Source organism: Hermetia illucens, chromosome 1 (genome assembly GCF_905115235.1).
Source record: "Hermetia illucens chromosome 1, iHerIll2.2.curated.20191125, whole genome shotgun sequence".
Lineage (NCBI taxonomy): Eukaryota > Metazoa > Arthropoda > Insecta > Diptera > Stratiomyidae > Hermetia > Hermetia illucens.
The window spans coordinates 73,208,965-73,225,901 of record NC_051849.1 but is presented as its reverse complement, the minus strand read 5'-3'; the positions used below and the strand labels follow the sequence as shown (position 1 = coordinate 73,225,901).

The following is a 16,937-nucleotide window of genomic DNA, read 5'->3' as shown; positions in this document are numbered from 1 at the left end:
GGCGGGTGCCATGGCCTGCGGATAATGACATGACACTCCTGGTCAGCTACGAATATCGCAAGTTATCCTTGTAGGTAAGTAGCCGCGGATAAGCGGAACGTTTCTATTTGATTTGGTCTTCCTAAATCCACGCTTCCTTTTTGTGGAAGTAATAATAACAGAAATAATCGTTGGTGCGGCAATCCAATTAGATCAAAGCCTTGAAGTGTGTTAGAGTGCGTCATTCCAGATCGTTCACTACAGCACCCTGTAGGAGGCAATGTTTTCAGCATTGCGATCGTCCGTCATTATTACCCTGATTTGACTCAGGGATTCATTCACAGCTGAGTCGAATGATATCCGATGTCAAATCACGATACAGATCCCACTGCCACCAGTGAGATTTGAGTCGTGACCTTCCGTACGGCATGCTAGTGTTCTAAACACTGAGCTATATTAAACTTCTTGAAAAAATCCATAACCCAGGGTGAAGCAATACGCACGCCTATTGAATGAATTGCAATGACGTTACACTGTGTTTCAGCGGCTCCCGAGGGGCACTGTAATGCCAAATCCAGACACTTGCCACTTACCGCGAACTCCAAACCTTCATTTTAATTGATTTTTTTATCAACATCGTCATCCTGTGCAATTGTGTTACACTAGCCACAGACGTGCAACCAAGTTACCAAGCAAGTTTTTGTTGGCACGAGATTGCATCTATGTGGGCAAGCTGCGGTTGCCGCATTCTGACCAAGCAACCGTAACTTGCCCACAGACGTGCAATCTCACTGTAACCAACAACTTACTTGACAACTTGCTTACGCGTATGTAACTACTATTAAGTCGACTCAACAGGTTTGCCATTTGCCATAACCAAAGGCGGAGATTCCTTAAAGTTTCATTTAAGATTAATGGCAATTGATGTGAATAGAGTCTGTGAGCGAATGATGCTTTAAAATTCCTCTATAGGAACTTGGTGGCGGTACACGCGCTTATATATTTTTATTTTTGGTTTCGTTTCCGCTCATTAGCTTCTTTGGGAATTGTTAATCGATCTAAGTCACTTACTCAAGGGCAATGAAACGAATAAAAGTTTAAAGTGTATATTTATAGCAGTGCTATAAATATAAACTTAATTGGATAAGTGGAAATATATTTTCCAAGTTATTACGGCTCTTAGACCCTTCCATGATACCTTGGCAAGGTTTTCTTCAATGAAGAATCTGCACACTCTCTGCCTCTTGAGAATGTTCTCAGATTCGCTAAAGCCTGCGAACACCGTAAGCGGGAAGCCATTGAATAGGCAACTTACGGGGATAGTACAATGGGCCCTATAATGGACTGAGTGCTCGGAGCTGCGGCTCCCCCCATTTAACTAAACTAACTAAACCCTTCCATTTGACTTTCGCGGACTTAGCGCGCGATGACCCAAGTCTGTTGGTGGGTCGCCGTCATGGTTGTTGTCAATTGGCAGTTCTCTTGTCAGTAGAAACAAGTCGTGAAACCGGAAGCTGGACGCTTCAGGTACGAAAGGTTTTGTGTATTTCTTAGTATGTAGCACGTAATATATGCATATCTTATGTGAGAGTATCCACTTTCAGGTGATATTGACATTCATAGTCTTCAATTTTCAAAGAGGTAACAACTTTGACGTATTATAACTTTGTTAGTAATAGTGCGATTTCCACCCAACATGGCAGGATCGTGCTCTACATTATAGCCTATATCACTGCGATTCGTGGTGCTATAATGAACTTAAGGGGGATTTCCAGCCAATTACAAAAAATGATAGTAATATACTATTGTTAACTTTATTTGAACAGGTATCGGTGTGGAAGGTATTTCGGAGCCCAGGCGCCATATAGTTGGAGCCTCCTGATTCTTTTCAGATTTTTCGGTTTGGTAGTTTCTGAGAATGGCCCTCTTAAAGAAATGATCACTTTCATCCCCCCGCACTCCCCACCTTTCCAGCAAATGTCAAAACTAAGACCGGCTTCGAAAAGTACTAAGCGAGACCTTTAATTTGATACTCCACATTACTATATTTGATGAAAAAAAAATGTACACTCCTCTTTTGCACGTATGAGGACCCCCCTTAAATTCAACGTGAAAGGATGTAACTCACTGTATGCGTGAGCGTTCACACTTCCCACCTTTGAACCAAATTTGGTGTCAATCGCTATAACCGTCTCCGAGGGAAATGCGTGTGACGGACAAACAGACAGAGAGGCAGACAGACCCACGATTTACATAAGAAGATCGAGTCATCACTGGGCAAAGTAGCTGAGGTAAAGGTGAGCCAGGACTCAATGGTAATTGAATGCAAGGACCTGAATGAGATCACCACAAAAGCGGAGATCTGCGAGGCCTTAAAGACTCAACTCGGGCTAGATTCGATCCTTGAGTCCAATGTGATAAGGCTCCGAAAAGCATATGGTGGTACTCAGACGGCCATAATAGCCCTACCATTCGAAGCAGCAAAAAAGACTGTTACTGTTGGCAAAATACGCGTCGGCTGGGTCAGCTGTCGACTGCGAGAACAGAAATCGCCAAAGAGATGTTTCAAATGCCTGGAATTTGGACACATCTCGAGAAACTGTTGCAGCAAGTACGATAGATCTAAGTTGTGCCGAAGATGTGGAGAAGAAGGGCATATTGCCAAAGAGTGCAATGCGAATCCTACATGCCTGCTATGCAGAGAAACACAGGAGGGTAACGTCGATCATGTCACAGGCAGTTACCGATGTCCGGCGTTTAAAAAGGCGATTTCAGCTTTTCGCAAATGAAATTGATGTACGAAAAATTGGGGAAGTCGCGAAACAAATGCTAGAGGCCGCATATTGCTCGAAGTATTTTCACGCTTGAACGTTGTTCTGGCAAATATGGCGGCGTCAATACTTTTTGCAGACGGGATATGGAATCGGTAATAGACCTCACCTTTGTTAGCGATTCATTATCTAAGGATCTTCAATGGCAAGTGAGCGAGGAATATACGCACAGTGACCATGAGGCTATCATCTTCCAGATGGAGCGTACGACAGGATTGTTGTTTAGAATCTGCGGGATTCTAAGTCCCCATTCACTTGATGGTGGACCGGACTAAATGAGGAGCAACTTACTCCCACGTTTTTTAGTCCATGGATCCCTAGTTTGGAGCGTAGCACCCCAAGCATTAAAAATCGAAAAAATAAAAAATTTGACTTTTGACTAAACAACAACCTAGCTTTAGTCTAGCTTAGACTACAACGACTGGCGTTTTAAGTCCAATATAATTCGCAACCTTGTCTTGTTTTTGCGATGATAAAAGGGAGCGTCTTTCCACCTGTTGGCCCTTTGGATCACGCTGCTCCCAGGGCAGAGGTGAGGCAGCGTCTGATAAGTTGCCTCTGCCCTGGACGAAACCGTCAGTCAAATTTTTGATTTTTTCGTACGACAGGAGCAAAGCGAATCAATATCGGGTTGGACCTCCAAAAAACTTGTTGAAGAAATGTTCGAGGAAATACTTCTGCCGGAAGCGATGTCGGTGGGAAATGCACGAGAAAAGGTGGCGTAGGTCCTTGAAAAGTTACAAAAAGCTTGTGACGCTTCCATGCCTCGCCGCAAGGTACTCAAAAAACGAATGCTCAACTTCTAGTGGAATGCCGAAATCGAAGAACTTCATAAAGTTTGCCTTAAAGCCAGAAGACACAGCCAGCGTAGCAGAAACCGGTCTGAGTCTGAAGAGTTGCACAACCAATATAAGAAGGCGAGGAAAGCATTGCAAGCAGCCACCTCTAGAAGTAAAACTGAACACTTCAAGAGATTATGCAAGGAAGCGGACTTCGACCCATGGTGTAGTGCATACAAGGCAGTTATGGCAACAATCAAGGGAAAGCCCTCACCGCCAATCACCAACTCTGATTTGCTGCGGGAAATCATTAGCACTTCCCATACGTTTCAAGTGAGTCGAACCTACCCACTGTCCAGGTAGATCCCGGTGAAATTCTCGAAAGAAGTCCTGGAAGCCGCGAAGAAGATTGCCGAAAATAAAGCCCCAGGTTTAGACGGCATTCCGAAGTGGCCGTCAAGACAGTTCCAAGGTGGTTCTCTGAAACATTTACCACGTGCTTCAAAGATGGGATTTTCCTGGAAAAGTGACGGAAACAGAAGCTTGTGCTAATCCCAAAGCCAAATAAACCTTTGGGTGATCCTTCGTCTTATAGACCTATATGCCTGCTAAACGGCATCGGCAAACTTTTCGAACGGGTCATCTTCAATAGGCTTGTACCAATCACAGAAAGGGAGAGTGGTCTCTCAGACAGGCAGTTCGGATTCTGAAAGGCAAGATCTACTGTCAATGGCATCAGCACGATGACGGAAATTGCGGAAAAAGCAATGGAGGCCAATAAATCTTGCGCGGTAGTTACTCTCGATGTGAAGAATGCCTTTAATACGGCAAAATGGAACAAAATAATTGCGGCTTTAACCAAATTGGGCGCTCCTAAATATCTGGTGCACATAGTCATGGAATTTCTCCGGGAGAGGATATTGTGTTACGATTCGGACGATGGACCTAAAACGTATACAACAACCTGCGGGGTTCCACAAGGATCAGTCCTCGGTCCTCTCCTGTGGATAATAATATATGACGGAATTCTAAAGTTACAACTACCCAAAGGAGTGACAATCATTGGCTTCGCAGACGATATCGGAGTAACTATCGTCGCACAAGACATTGATGAGATCGAGGTACTCACAAACGAGGCAATTTTTGAAATCAGGTCTTGGCAAGAGGAAGCTGGTCTGACACTCGCGGAGCATAAAACTGAGGTAATTTTGATTACAAAGCGAAGGAAGCAGACGTCGATAAAGATCAGGATTGGAGACCATATAATACAGTCGCAGCCAACGCTTAAATACCTAGGAGTTATGGTTGACCAAAGACTGAAATTAAAGTCTCATCTTGAAAATTTAGCAACCAAGGCTTCCGGAGTCGCTACATTGTTGGCAAGAATGTTGCCAAATATAAGTGGTCCTCGGCAAAGCCGTCGGCTCCTGATCTCGAGAGTTGTTAGTTCCATCTTGTTTTATGCAGCTCCAGTCTGGGCATTGTCTTTGAAGGTGGAGGCAAGCAGAAGAAAAATCGCAGCCCCATACCGATTGAGCGCATTACGTACGTCATGCGCTTACCGTACAACTTCAGATGAAGCAGCTTGTGTGATAGCCGGCATGATCCCCACCGACATCTTGGCGAATGAGGGTCGACGCCTATATGACCCATCATATGCAATCGGTGAGTCTTATACCAATCGTCGGCAATTGGCACGAAGTGATTCTATTTGGAATGGCAGAAAAGGTGGGATGATTCACCTAAAGGACACTGGACACACAGGATTATTCCAGATGTCTCTAAATGGATCAAACGAAGACACGGTGAGGTTAGTTACCACCTCAATTCCTAAGCGGACACGGAGGGTACCGTGCATACCTTTATCGCTTCGGACGTAATGACTCCCCTTATTGCCCAACATGCGTGATGATTCCGGAAGATGCGGAGCATGTTGTTTTTAACTGCCCGCGGTTCGCTGCACACAGAGCGGAGGCGGAAATTGACGCCGAGGCACGGTTGACACCCGAGAATATCGTGGACTACATGCTAGCCTCTGAAACATCTTGGAGGGCGGTGGAAAAATTAATGAAGGCGATCCACAATCTGCTGAGGAGGAAGGAGCTTCGGAGGAAAGTGACAAATAACGACAGAAGCCGCAGTTCATAACTGATCCTGCCCCGCGATGTAATACCGAAATGGAAGTGGTTTTAGTGAGTAAAAGTCTCACATAACCGTATGGCAGGAGCCAGCGGTAGGTTTTGAACCTTTCCACCTTCCAACGTATAAAAAAAAAAAGACAGACATTGAACCGATTTTAATAAGGTTTTGTTTTACAAACAAACAAACAAAACCTTAAAAATGACAAATGAAAATAATGGTGATTGTAATTTCAGAGAATGTCAATTCAAAATTCCCTGCTACAATTAACTGAGTTGGCTGAAAAACATTTTTAACATATCATAACAGGTCAGCCTATGATGACATTTGACTTGGAGTATGAATCCAACAGCCGACAATCAAGTGGTGGTGGTCACAACCGATTTGATCTCATTCTGATTCTCAAGGAAGAACAAACGTAATCGATGTAGGGGTACCAATGGACCGGAACAATGTTGAAAAACAGCAAGAAAAATCCAGAACTACGGCGGACTATATGAAACATACTTGAAGACTATAAAATAGCCAATTCTGTCGTATAGTCCTAGCCTAGTGGGCTCTAGTCCAGATTTGCACTGTTTTTTGTATAAATTAGGAAACATGAATTGAGAAATATGTATATAGTTCGTCAGAACTATCAAAGGAAATCACGACGTGTTTAATTCTTGTGGAGTTCAGCAATTGCTGCTCCCAGGATCACACTACGTGTTTCTTGTGGAGTTTAAGCAATTGCTGCTCCCAAAGTCGGTTAGCCTGGAGTTTAGCACTTTAGCTGCTGCGACTTTCCATAAAGGTAAGGTAAAGACGCTGGGATCAGAGGAACTATCAGTGGACTGGCAACATCACACGATAATCGGCGATGTAGTAATGACGCTGGCCCTTAGTTGGATGTTGCCTTCAACCCATCCCTCGGTTGGTGCCCCCGGTCCGGTTGGGCGAATTACATATAAAAAACAAATAATTTCGAAAAAACAATAATCAGTAACATGACTAATAGCATAAAATGCGTTTATGCAATACACATATTTACCTGAAAGAATAATGCTTCAATTAACAATTTGCTAAAACATACATTTAAAAAAAATATTATAATATGCATTTTTATTCAATTCTCCTAGCTTTGGTAGCTAACTTCTCCATAATCTCGTTAAAAAAATGTTTTCGTTAAAGACAGATTTTTCGATAGATAATAATGGCAACCCGGGCAATTTCTTAGGAAAGGAAAAGTATTACAGTCAGCCTTAGGGGCCGCTTGGCTGTCGATTAAGATGACTATGTTACGCTTATGCCTCGACCATCAACAGATTCGCAATATTATCTAGTGCTTCAGCTTAGAATACATACAAATCCCGGAAGACTCGGCGGATCCGGCAAAAATTCTCGTGTCGACTCCACAAGTTATCTTTGATCGGTGAAAGATACTTACTGTTTCGTAACCTTGCAACACGTCGCCGGTCTGCCTGGGAAACCCAAAGCAAAATTTGAAACTTGCTTTGTGTGTGGCGTAATCCATTAGAATGCCCAAAGTTCTCCACAAGCCACAGCACAACACTTTCCCGCTGTTTATGGAGCATGCCTGGCATTATGCTATCTATGAGATTTATATCTGAAGAACCCAACTGATTTTATCTTCAGTATTTACCAATTCGATCATCTCACATAACTACATAACCTCCGAGCCGGGTTCTGATTAACAGTCCTCCTTGCCAGGGGGAAAGTGTGTATGGGTTAGAAGCTCCAGGGTCTAACCAGAAGACTCCGTCAGGGATTCTTCCGGCTTTTAAAAAGAAAACAGCCTCCTATGTTTCTTGGTCCGAACCTTACGGAATCTCACATGCTTGCTGATGCTTTTAATGTTTTGACAATACTCCAGCCAGAACCGTTTCCTGGCAGTCTTGCTGATCAACTTGTACCTCTTTAGGCTTCTTTGTGCTTGTGGCAGATGTTGAAACCCCCCTTGGTCAGCTTCCTGAGATTAGACAAATAACCATTACCCTGCGGTGCAATGTGTGTTAGTGGTATTTTGCAGCATGTGTGCAGCGTGCCACTGTTATAATTAGGACCAGTTTGTTCTTGGTAGCTTGACTAAACTTTCTGCAGTCAACCCTCCTGAGGTCGCTAAAGGCGTAGGAGACCTCAGAGCGAGATTTAGACTGAAAACCATCCAAATGTGATCTAAGAAATATCTCTGATCAGACACTCTTTAGTTCCCTGCCCTGAAAGTCTTATTGGCGGTTAGTAGAAATATATCAAAATGGAACGTTAGTGTACTGCTCCTGTTACACAAAGCTGTTGCTAATAAAGGTAAAGTGAGACTCACTTCTTCCGCTGATTTGAAAGCTGCACCACTGTACATGTACTTCGCATTGTTGTCAAAGCGTTAGCCTTCCTGCCAATTGGGTGGGAGCAAGATCGACGATGACTTGCTTAAGTCGCTTTGGCTTCGACGACTTCCGGAAAGCACCCAGGCGGTCCTCGCGTGCGTCTCCAGTTCTTTGGAGGCGCTGGCCGCTGCGACTGATAAGGGGCATGAGGTACACGCGCGTCCCACGATAGCGGCCGTTCAACAGCTTTCAGAAGAAATAGGAGAGCTCTTGTGGCCTGCATGGCGCCCTCGCGGTCTACCACCCGAAAAGGGTGATCGGATAGCAGGTCGTCAGGACAATCTACCGACCCAAACATTTGTTGGTACCATCGTAGATTCGGCGAAAAAGCCACCAGATGTACACTCCCGTGTAAATTCGCGCCTACCTCAAAAAACTAGGTCCGCAGGGGGTCCTGGCGACGGCCACCCAGAACGCAGCGCCACGTCTCCTAACAATTTATGACCCTCTCAGCAGGCGCAGTTATCTTATTGATACTGGTGCGGAGGTTTCGGTTCTTCCCGTGCCCCGACATCACCGACTATTCCCACAGACTTTGAAACTTGCGGCGGCAAATTCCTCGCGTATTAACACATACGGTTACAGGCAAGTGGACGTGAGTCTTGGCCTGCATAGGATGTTCCTGTGGCGATTCATCCTGGCGAATGTCAGCTTCCACATTTTAGGCGCAGACTTCTTGTGTCACTATGGGTTGCTGGTGGACTTGCCGAACAGGTCCCTTATAGACTCCACAACCAACCTTAATTCGCCAGGCCAAATCTCATCTCGTCATAACAACAATCTATCCTTACTTTTAAAAAACATTACTGACTCTCGTGTTCGGGCACTCCTCCAAAAGTTTAGCCAGATTACTACCGAATGTAGTCTCTTTAAACCAGTAAAGCACAATGTGCAGCACCACATTAACACTACTGATTCCCCTATCTTCTCAAAGATGCGTCCTCTACCATCCCAGAAGCTGGCTGTTGCAGATCTTGAGAGAGCTGTTGGTCTTCCCCACTCCATATGGTCCCTAAGCCAAACGACGAATGGCGCCCCTGTGGGGATTATAGAAGGCTAAACGCACAGACTGTTCCTAACCGATATACCATTCCACTCATCCACGGCTATGCGCATCATCTCGCAAACTGCCGCATCTTTTCGACTCTGGATTTAACTAAGGCGTATCACCAAATCCCTGTAGCTCCAGAAGACATTCCAAAGACGGCAATATACACACCCTTTGGACTCTTCGAGTTGACGCGAATGCCTTTCGGGTTGTGAAATGCGGCGCAAACTTTTCAAAGGTTCATTCACTCGGTCCTGCGAAACCTCGACTTTTGTTTCGTGTATTTGGATGATGTTTTGGTCGCTTCTTCCTCAGAGTCTGAGCATTTAGCCCATCTTGAGTGAATTTTTCAATATCTCCTTGAGGCCTATTTAGTCCTAGACGTTGATAAATGCAAGCTTCTCCAGACACAGGTGAGATTCCTCGGCCACTTCATTTCCCCCGACGGAATACAGCCCGATCTAGACAAGGTGCAAGCAATCACAAGCTTAACGCGTCCGAAAACTGTGAAGGATTTGCGGAGGTTCTTGGGCATGCTAAACTTCTATCGTCGTTTCCTGCCCAAGGCCGCCCAGCACCAGTCCGTTTTGAATGCGTACTTGCCTGGCCCCAAAGCAGAAGACACACAAAAGATTGTGTAGTCTGAAGAGGCGGTCCGTGCGTTTGGCAAACCCCGACAACAACTGGCTGATGCTACACTCTTGGCATTTCCTCGAGAAGATGCACTCCTAGCCGTTTTTGTTGATGCCTCTGACATCGCAGTAGGTGCTGCTCTTCACCAAAAGGTGAATCAAATATGGCAGCCGTTGAGCTTCTTCTCTAGGCAGTTGAACCCCGCTCAACGGAACTACAGCACCTACGAACGAGAACTGCTCGCCGCGTACTTGAGCATTAAATACTTCCGTTTCTCCCTAGAAGGCAGACCGTTCACAGTGTTCACGGACCATAAGCCTCTCACGTATACTTCCAAACAAAAATCCGACAAAGCGTCCCCTCGTCAGCTTCGACACCTGAGCTTTATAAGCCAGTTCACGTCCGACATACATACAGCACGTGTCCGGCAAGGACAAAATAGTTGCTGACGCTTTGTCACGTGTCTCCGAGGTAAACATCCCCGTTCTCGACTTCTCGGCTCAAATCCAACCCCAAATACAAATTTCGGGAGTTACTCATCTTCGGCTCGAACCCCTCTCTCTGCTGCGAGTACTAGGAAAAGGGACCCCGGCCATACATTCCGGCCACCTTTCGCAAGGAAGTGTTTCACGCAGTTCATGACTTAGCGCATCCAGGCATCAGGACGACAAATCGGCTATTCACCGAAAAATACTCCTGGCCCTCCATGAATAAGAACGTCAACTCCTGGGCCAGAGAGTGCATCGCATGCCAAAAGTGTAAGGTCACCAGGCATGTATGATAGCCTACACGGCGCACAAGAAGGTAACTGAGGTGCAAATTGAACTTCAGAAGATGTTCAATGATATTAAGTTCTTCACGAACAGTTGGCGGATGAAAATCAATGCGCAAAAGTGTGAAACGATTCTGTTTCGGAATTCCTTGGCGTATGCCAGTAGGAACTTGAAAAGGAATTGTAGGGATTTCCACATTGTCGCGAACGAGGATAGTTCTGAGCGCATTCCTCATAAGAAGTGCGTTAGATACCTGGGTGTGCGTCTTGACGAGCGTCTCCAATTTAACGAGCACATTAAAGTCGCGCTAGAAAGCGCTCGCAAGGCATTCATGTCTCTTCGAAGACTCTTTTATGCTCCACATCTTAGCCGGAAGGTTAAGATTATTTGCTATCTTACTTTGGTTAGACCGGTGCTCACCTACGGGTGTGCTATCTGGTTTAATTTGAGTGCTAGCCAAATGGAGAAAATAAGGATCTTTGAAAGGAAATGTCTGCGTGCTTGCACGGGGCTTAATAGGACTGCTTCGTCAAACTATGAGCACTATGTAACTAATGAAGTGATGTATGCAGCTGCTGCTGTGCCAAGAATCGACACAGTTATCGTCAGATTGATTCGGAATCATATAGTGCGATCTGCTTCGCATGGTGAGAACCCTTGGGTTTCGCAGCCGTTCTACCCGAATGATGGGTATTTCGAGAAAACTCACGACAGGCTTCATTCCTCCCGAAGCGTTCGTGTATCTTGACAGGAATGGTCTAATTCTTAATTCTTCCAGTGATCCGGTTATGTATCATATACATAGACGGGCCACGGACAAAAGGATAGAATACCCCCCGAATTTGACAGTGGGGGCTCCGGAATTCGACTGGAGATACTCCAGAGCGAGAGCAATTGACATTAAGCGGGATGAAAAAGAGAAATCTTGGTACTGGTGGCTGCGGGATGCCGGTTAGCGGTGGCCGTGCTCAGTTCTGTCATTTGTTTCTTGGTGGGGCTTTGTAAATATGTACATATTGAACGGGTGCTGATTTTGTCTCCAGTTGTAACTTATAAATACATACGTTATTATTCTTTGTTTTTTTTTTGTATGGATGTTATTGTAAAAAAAGAAAAAATGTATAATATAAAATATATAATTATGATAGTTTTAAGAACAATAATTTAAATTAAAAGTATCTTTTGAAGCGATCAAATATTTATTATTACTTTTATATTTCTTTATTTGCCACTAAGGCCAAGTGAATTCTGTCGGGTTTTTGACCATTTCCCGACAACTTATTGTAAAATTAGATTTTCATTTCTTACTGTTTCTCTTCTCTGTCTGTAAATCGTTATTCAAAAATTTTGAGAGCCCACAGTGGCCATTAGATTTAAGTTATTTTTGTTATTTTAAAAGATTGTTTTTTTATTGTTCATTTTTCCAATCTATATACTATTGTTACCTATTTCTTAAAAATAAAAATGATTTTAAAAACAAAACGATTGCACACAATACACCCGATATCCTAGGCCCTTTGCCAGACTCGCACGGTTTCAAGTATTGCCTCACAATCATCGACAGGTAGCCTGAAGCAATACCACTGAAGAACATTACGGTACAATCTTGTGCCGAAGCCCTCTGTCGAGGGTGCATCCCTCGCTTTGGTGCCCCTGCAGTGATTATCACTGACCAGGGAATGTAATTTGAGTCCACCCTTTTTTCGGAGTTAGGCAAACTCCTGGGATCCAAATGCCAGCAGACTACTTCATACCACCCGCAATCCAATGGGATGCTAGAGCGTTGACACCGAACGCTGAAATCCGCCATTATGGCCCGCGATGATCCGTCCTAGACTCAAGTCTTGCTTCTCGTGCCACTTGGCCTCCAAACAACCCACTGAGAGGAATTTGCTGCCAGCCCCACGGAACTGCTATACGGGGAGAACCCAAGGCTCCCAAGGAACCCGGTCTTCGACAAGAGATCGAGTCTCACAGACTCTGGATTGCTGCATCTGCTAAGAGACAACCTCCACCGCCTGAAAACCACACCTCCCACCCGACCACATTACTCCTTTTACTGACTCCTTTACATTTTTCAATTGCTGAGCTCCCATGAGCTTTCTCCGCCGGCAAAGCTTTGGTATTGGAGGAGATCGTAAAATTGATGAGCTTCTCCTGAATGGATCTATTTGCTGCTGCTGGAGTACCTCTTGATCAAATCTGGTGGGTGTCGAAATCGCCTTTTTTGGCCAGCTATCTCCTTTAGCCTATCATTCTTTGCCTTTACAATTGGTGTTCTTGGCAGAGTTGTGCTTTGTTTGAACACCCCGTTCTCCAAATCTAAAACACTTGTAGCATTAGCTGCTACGGTGGCCAAGTTGTCCACCACCGCGGCACTGCGGTCGAGGGATATCGACGGCCGGGAGCCCGCTTGCTCACTCCCAAAAGCCGCCGGTACTGAGATTTCGAACCCCTGCACCGTAACTTTACTCCTTCTCAATTAGTCCATGTTAGTTTTATTTTCTGGGTATCCTTCCCATAGCCATTTTGCTCTACGCACCAAAGATGAGCAAACACTAGTCCATGCACAGTCAGAAAAGAAAAGTGCATGAACATATATTTACACATCAATAGGTATGCCCCTATCCACCACCCGGTGTCGCGCCTGATGGGAGATCTGGCAACTCCCCACAGGTCTGTCACACGCATTTTTCTCGGAGATTGCTTTAGCGATTCCCACCAAATTTGGTGGAAAGGTGGGAACTGTGAACTGTTAGTTTTGACATTTGTTGGAAATATGGGGAGTGAGGGAAGCGAAAGTGATCATTTCTTTACCCAACCGAAAAATCTGAAAAAAATCAAGAGGCTTCCACTATATGGTGCCTAGGCTTCGAAATACCCTCCATACCGATATCTGTTTAAATAAAGTTAATAATAGTATATATATATAGTATAATTGGTTGCAAAACCCCCCTTGAGTTCATTCTAGCAGTACAAAATTATGAAACAATTCAGGGTATAACATGGAGGATAATCCTACCAATTTTGGTGGAAATCGCACTATTACTAACAAAATTGTAATAGGTCAAAGTTTTCGCTTCTCTGCAAATTGGAGGCTTTAAATGTCAATATCACTTGACTGTGAATATTCTCACTTAATACATGCATATATTACGTGCTAGGCACTAATGGGACAATGCACAATCAAATGTCTTTATATAATAAAAGAAGTACACAAAACCTTTCATACCTGATATGTACAATCATAGAACAGCTCCTAAATCTACTGCTGATCATGATTTCCTCGATCTGATTAGATATTCATAATCAATCGTTGAAAACCCAAATGACTTTACTGCAGACCCTATAATCGAACAGTGCGCCGCCGATGAAAAAATTTACAAACCTTTTCATGCCTGCCCATCGCATGTCCCTTCTCAACGATCAAACTGTGGTCAGAGCCCACCTTGGTATTTAAATCACCCATCATTGTGTTACAATGTCACCTTTAGAAAGCCTCTTTTAAACTGCATGTAGTGGTTAATAGAAATTGTCTCCGTAAGGGTGTTGAATGTCATCTGTCAGCAACTGATGTTTCGAACTTTTCTGAGCAGTTTCCGCTCTGTAGAGGAAGCCTGATTTTTCATGAGAAAATGCGCAAATCGGTTGTCCTATTTATATGACCGGGCCAATCTCCAATTCTGCTGGAGCCAATCTCCAATATGGAAAGGCCCATTAGCACAATCATTTCCATTTTTAGACTGGAAGCTTTAGCTTCCATCTTCCTACGTCCTCAGTTTTTCGTTGAGAAACAACTTCCACTGCCTAGAGGCGGAGGTTGGATTTGATAGCAAAATTGTCGAGGTGGGCTCTGCATGCGTTTTCAAAACATTGTGCTCTATGTTACATACCAGTCAGCCATTTCCCCCTTTCCTTTGACCCCCGATCAGTTACTTCGGATTATCAAGAGTCTTTTTGAAGAAAGTGGCGTCCTACCGACTACTTTTAAGTTGCCCAACATAACCAACTATACCCAAAATAGACAGCTATCAACGAATGAAATTGCATTTTATTCCAAGAACAATTCAAATCTGCTCACTTCAATTCCAATCCGAAAATCTATTTGCCGCCATCGATTTGAACAAACAATTCCAATCTAAAAACCTATCCACAAACCAGTTAGAATGTATGCAGATGGCGTACGTGGCATCATGGGGAAGATCCACCACGTGCAATTTAATTGACAGTTCATGAGTGGGATTGTTGTTTACAGGCTCTGACTTTTATTAATGCTAACATGGAACCGACGGAAGATTCCGGTAAGTATTCCCTTTCAATATAGAAATAGAAAGTATATGACCATCTTCTTAAAATTCCAGAAACTCAAAATGAACAGAAACCCAAAAACCCGAAAAAACCGCTTCCGAATGGATCCTGAGGAGAGAAAGGCTGAGGATGAAAGACGAAGGCGTCGTCGTGGTCGCGTGATTGTTCGAAATATTTCGTATAAATCCACGGAGGAGGCTCTCCGAAAGCACTTTTCGCAATACGGGAATATAAACGAAGTTAATATTTTAAAACGACCAGACGGGAAGCTGGTGGGGTGCGCCTTCATCCAATTCGAGAAGGTAAACGAGGCGGCCAAAGCGATTTTGAAGGCAACCAACAAAGAATTCCTGGGACGTCCAGTGTACGTGGACTGGGCCGTGGGCAAGGATCAATTCAATAAACAGAAGGAAGCTAAAGTAAAGGATGAGCCGAAAGTTGAGAAAGAAGACGGAATGGAAGAGGACGTGAAGAGCGAGCCCGAGGAAGAGCCGGACAGTGAAGCGGAAGTCAAAAGTGAGGCTGAAGATGAATCTGTAGGCGAGTCCGACGAGGATATGGAAGCCTCTGGGGAGGAAGACCATGATTCTGGCGAAGAGGACGGAGAAGGATCCGATGAAGAAGATGAAAAGAAATCCAAAATCAAAATAGAGGATGATGGAGAAAAGAAACCCAAACGTATTTCAAATGATGTCAACGAAGGTTGTACAGTCTTCATCAAGAACGTTCCTTTTGACGCGACCGTTGACGACTTACGAAAGTGCTGTCGGAAGTATGGACCCCTATACTACGCCCTAATTAACACCGACCCCGTTTCCGGCCACTCGAAAGGAACTGGTTTCGTAAAGTTCAAAGCGAAAGAGTCAGCGGACATGTGTTTAGCCGCCGGGGAAGAATTCGTACTGTTGGACACGATCATGGAGCCAATGCCCGCACTAAGCAGAGAGGAGCTTCGCAACCAGAAAGATGCTACCAAGCGAAAGGATCCAAGCGATTCCAGGAATTTGTATCTAGTCAAGGAAGGTCTGATCATGGCCGGGTCCAAGGCGGCTGAAGGCGTATCAGCTTCTGATATGAATAAAAGGCACAAATTAGAACAGACTAAAACACAGATTTTGAAGAACTTGAACAGGTTCGTGTCTAGAAACCGCCTCTCTGTGCATAACCTTCCATTACACTATGACGATGAGAAACTCCGAAAAATGGTAATCAGATTCACGGGATTCACACCTCATGAGTGCCGGGTCATGCGTGAAAACAGATCTTCACCCGGATTTCCGCAAGGCAAGCCAAAGGGCTTTGGATTTATATCATTCAAAACTCACGAAGACGCACTGAAAGCGCTCAGAAAGCTGAATAACAATCCAACGGTGTTCTCTCCCCAAGCAGTAAGTAACCACGAATAATTTTGCGTCAAGTTGCCCACAAACTAATTGATTTTATATTTACAGCGTCCCATCGTCGGCTTCAGCATAGAAGATCGATCGGTCCACAAAATCAAGCAGAGGCGCACACAGAAATCGCGCGAAAACAACCCCACATACAAAGAGAAACTAGAGAAACTGAAAGCCAGGAGAAGCAAAAAGAAATCTGAGAAGAAAGACGACAAATCCAAAGTCCAAAACAACATTAACAAGAAGGCGACCTCCGAAAAGGTTCCCAAAGCAGATGATAAAGAATTTGAGAGCTACGTGGGAACTGCTGCGATGCCAGGGGCGGTTGTAAAGATGCGTTCCAGCCGGAAAATCAAGGAACAGGCCAAGGTCCATCTGAAGCGAGTGTCCGACCAGAAGAGGAAAGAGAAACAACGCAAGGAGAAACTTTTGCATCGTATTGAACGGAAACAGATTGAGAGACCGAAAAAGGGCAAGAAGAAGGTTGACAAGGATCAGTTCTCGCAATTAGTCAATAAGTACAAGCGATTGTTGGATAAAAGAAATGAGGCTTCGGCTCCTGGAAAGGCCGGGAAGAGATCCAAGTGGTACGCAGATTAGGAATTTAAAGTGAGATAGGAAGTTTATGTGATTTTCGTTGGTTTTGTAAATAAAGTTTATTATTTCGAA

The 16,937-nt window shown here is 44.4% G+C and overlaps 1 protein-coding gene across 1 annotated transcript; it reads left to right on the top strand.

Moving 5' to 3' along the window:
- The first annotated feature begins 14,749 nt into the window (after positions 1–14,749).
- On the top strand, positions 14,750–16,937 carry LOC119646770 (RNA-binding protein 28). Its single transcript, XM_038047352.1, has 3 exons — positions 14,750–14,867; positions 14,928–16,262; positions 16,326–16,937. Exons 1-3 carry the CDS (start codon positions 14,838–14,840, stop codon positions 16,866–16,868), a joined length of 1,908 nt encoding a protein of 635 aa, XP_037903280.1. The 5' UTR covers positions 14,750–14,837; the 3' UTR covers positions 16,869–16,937.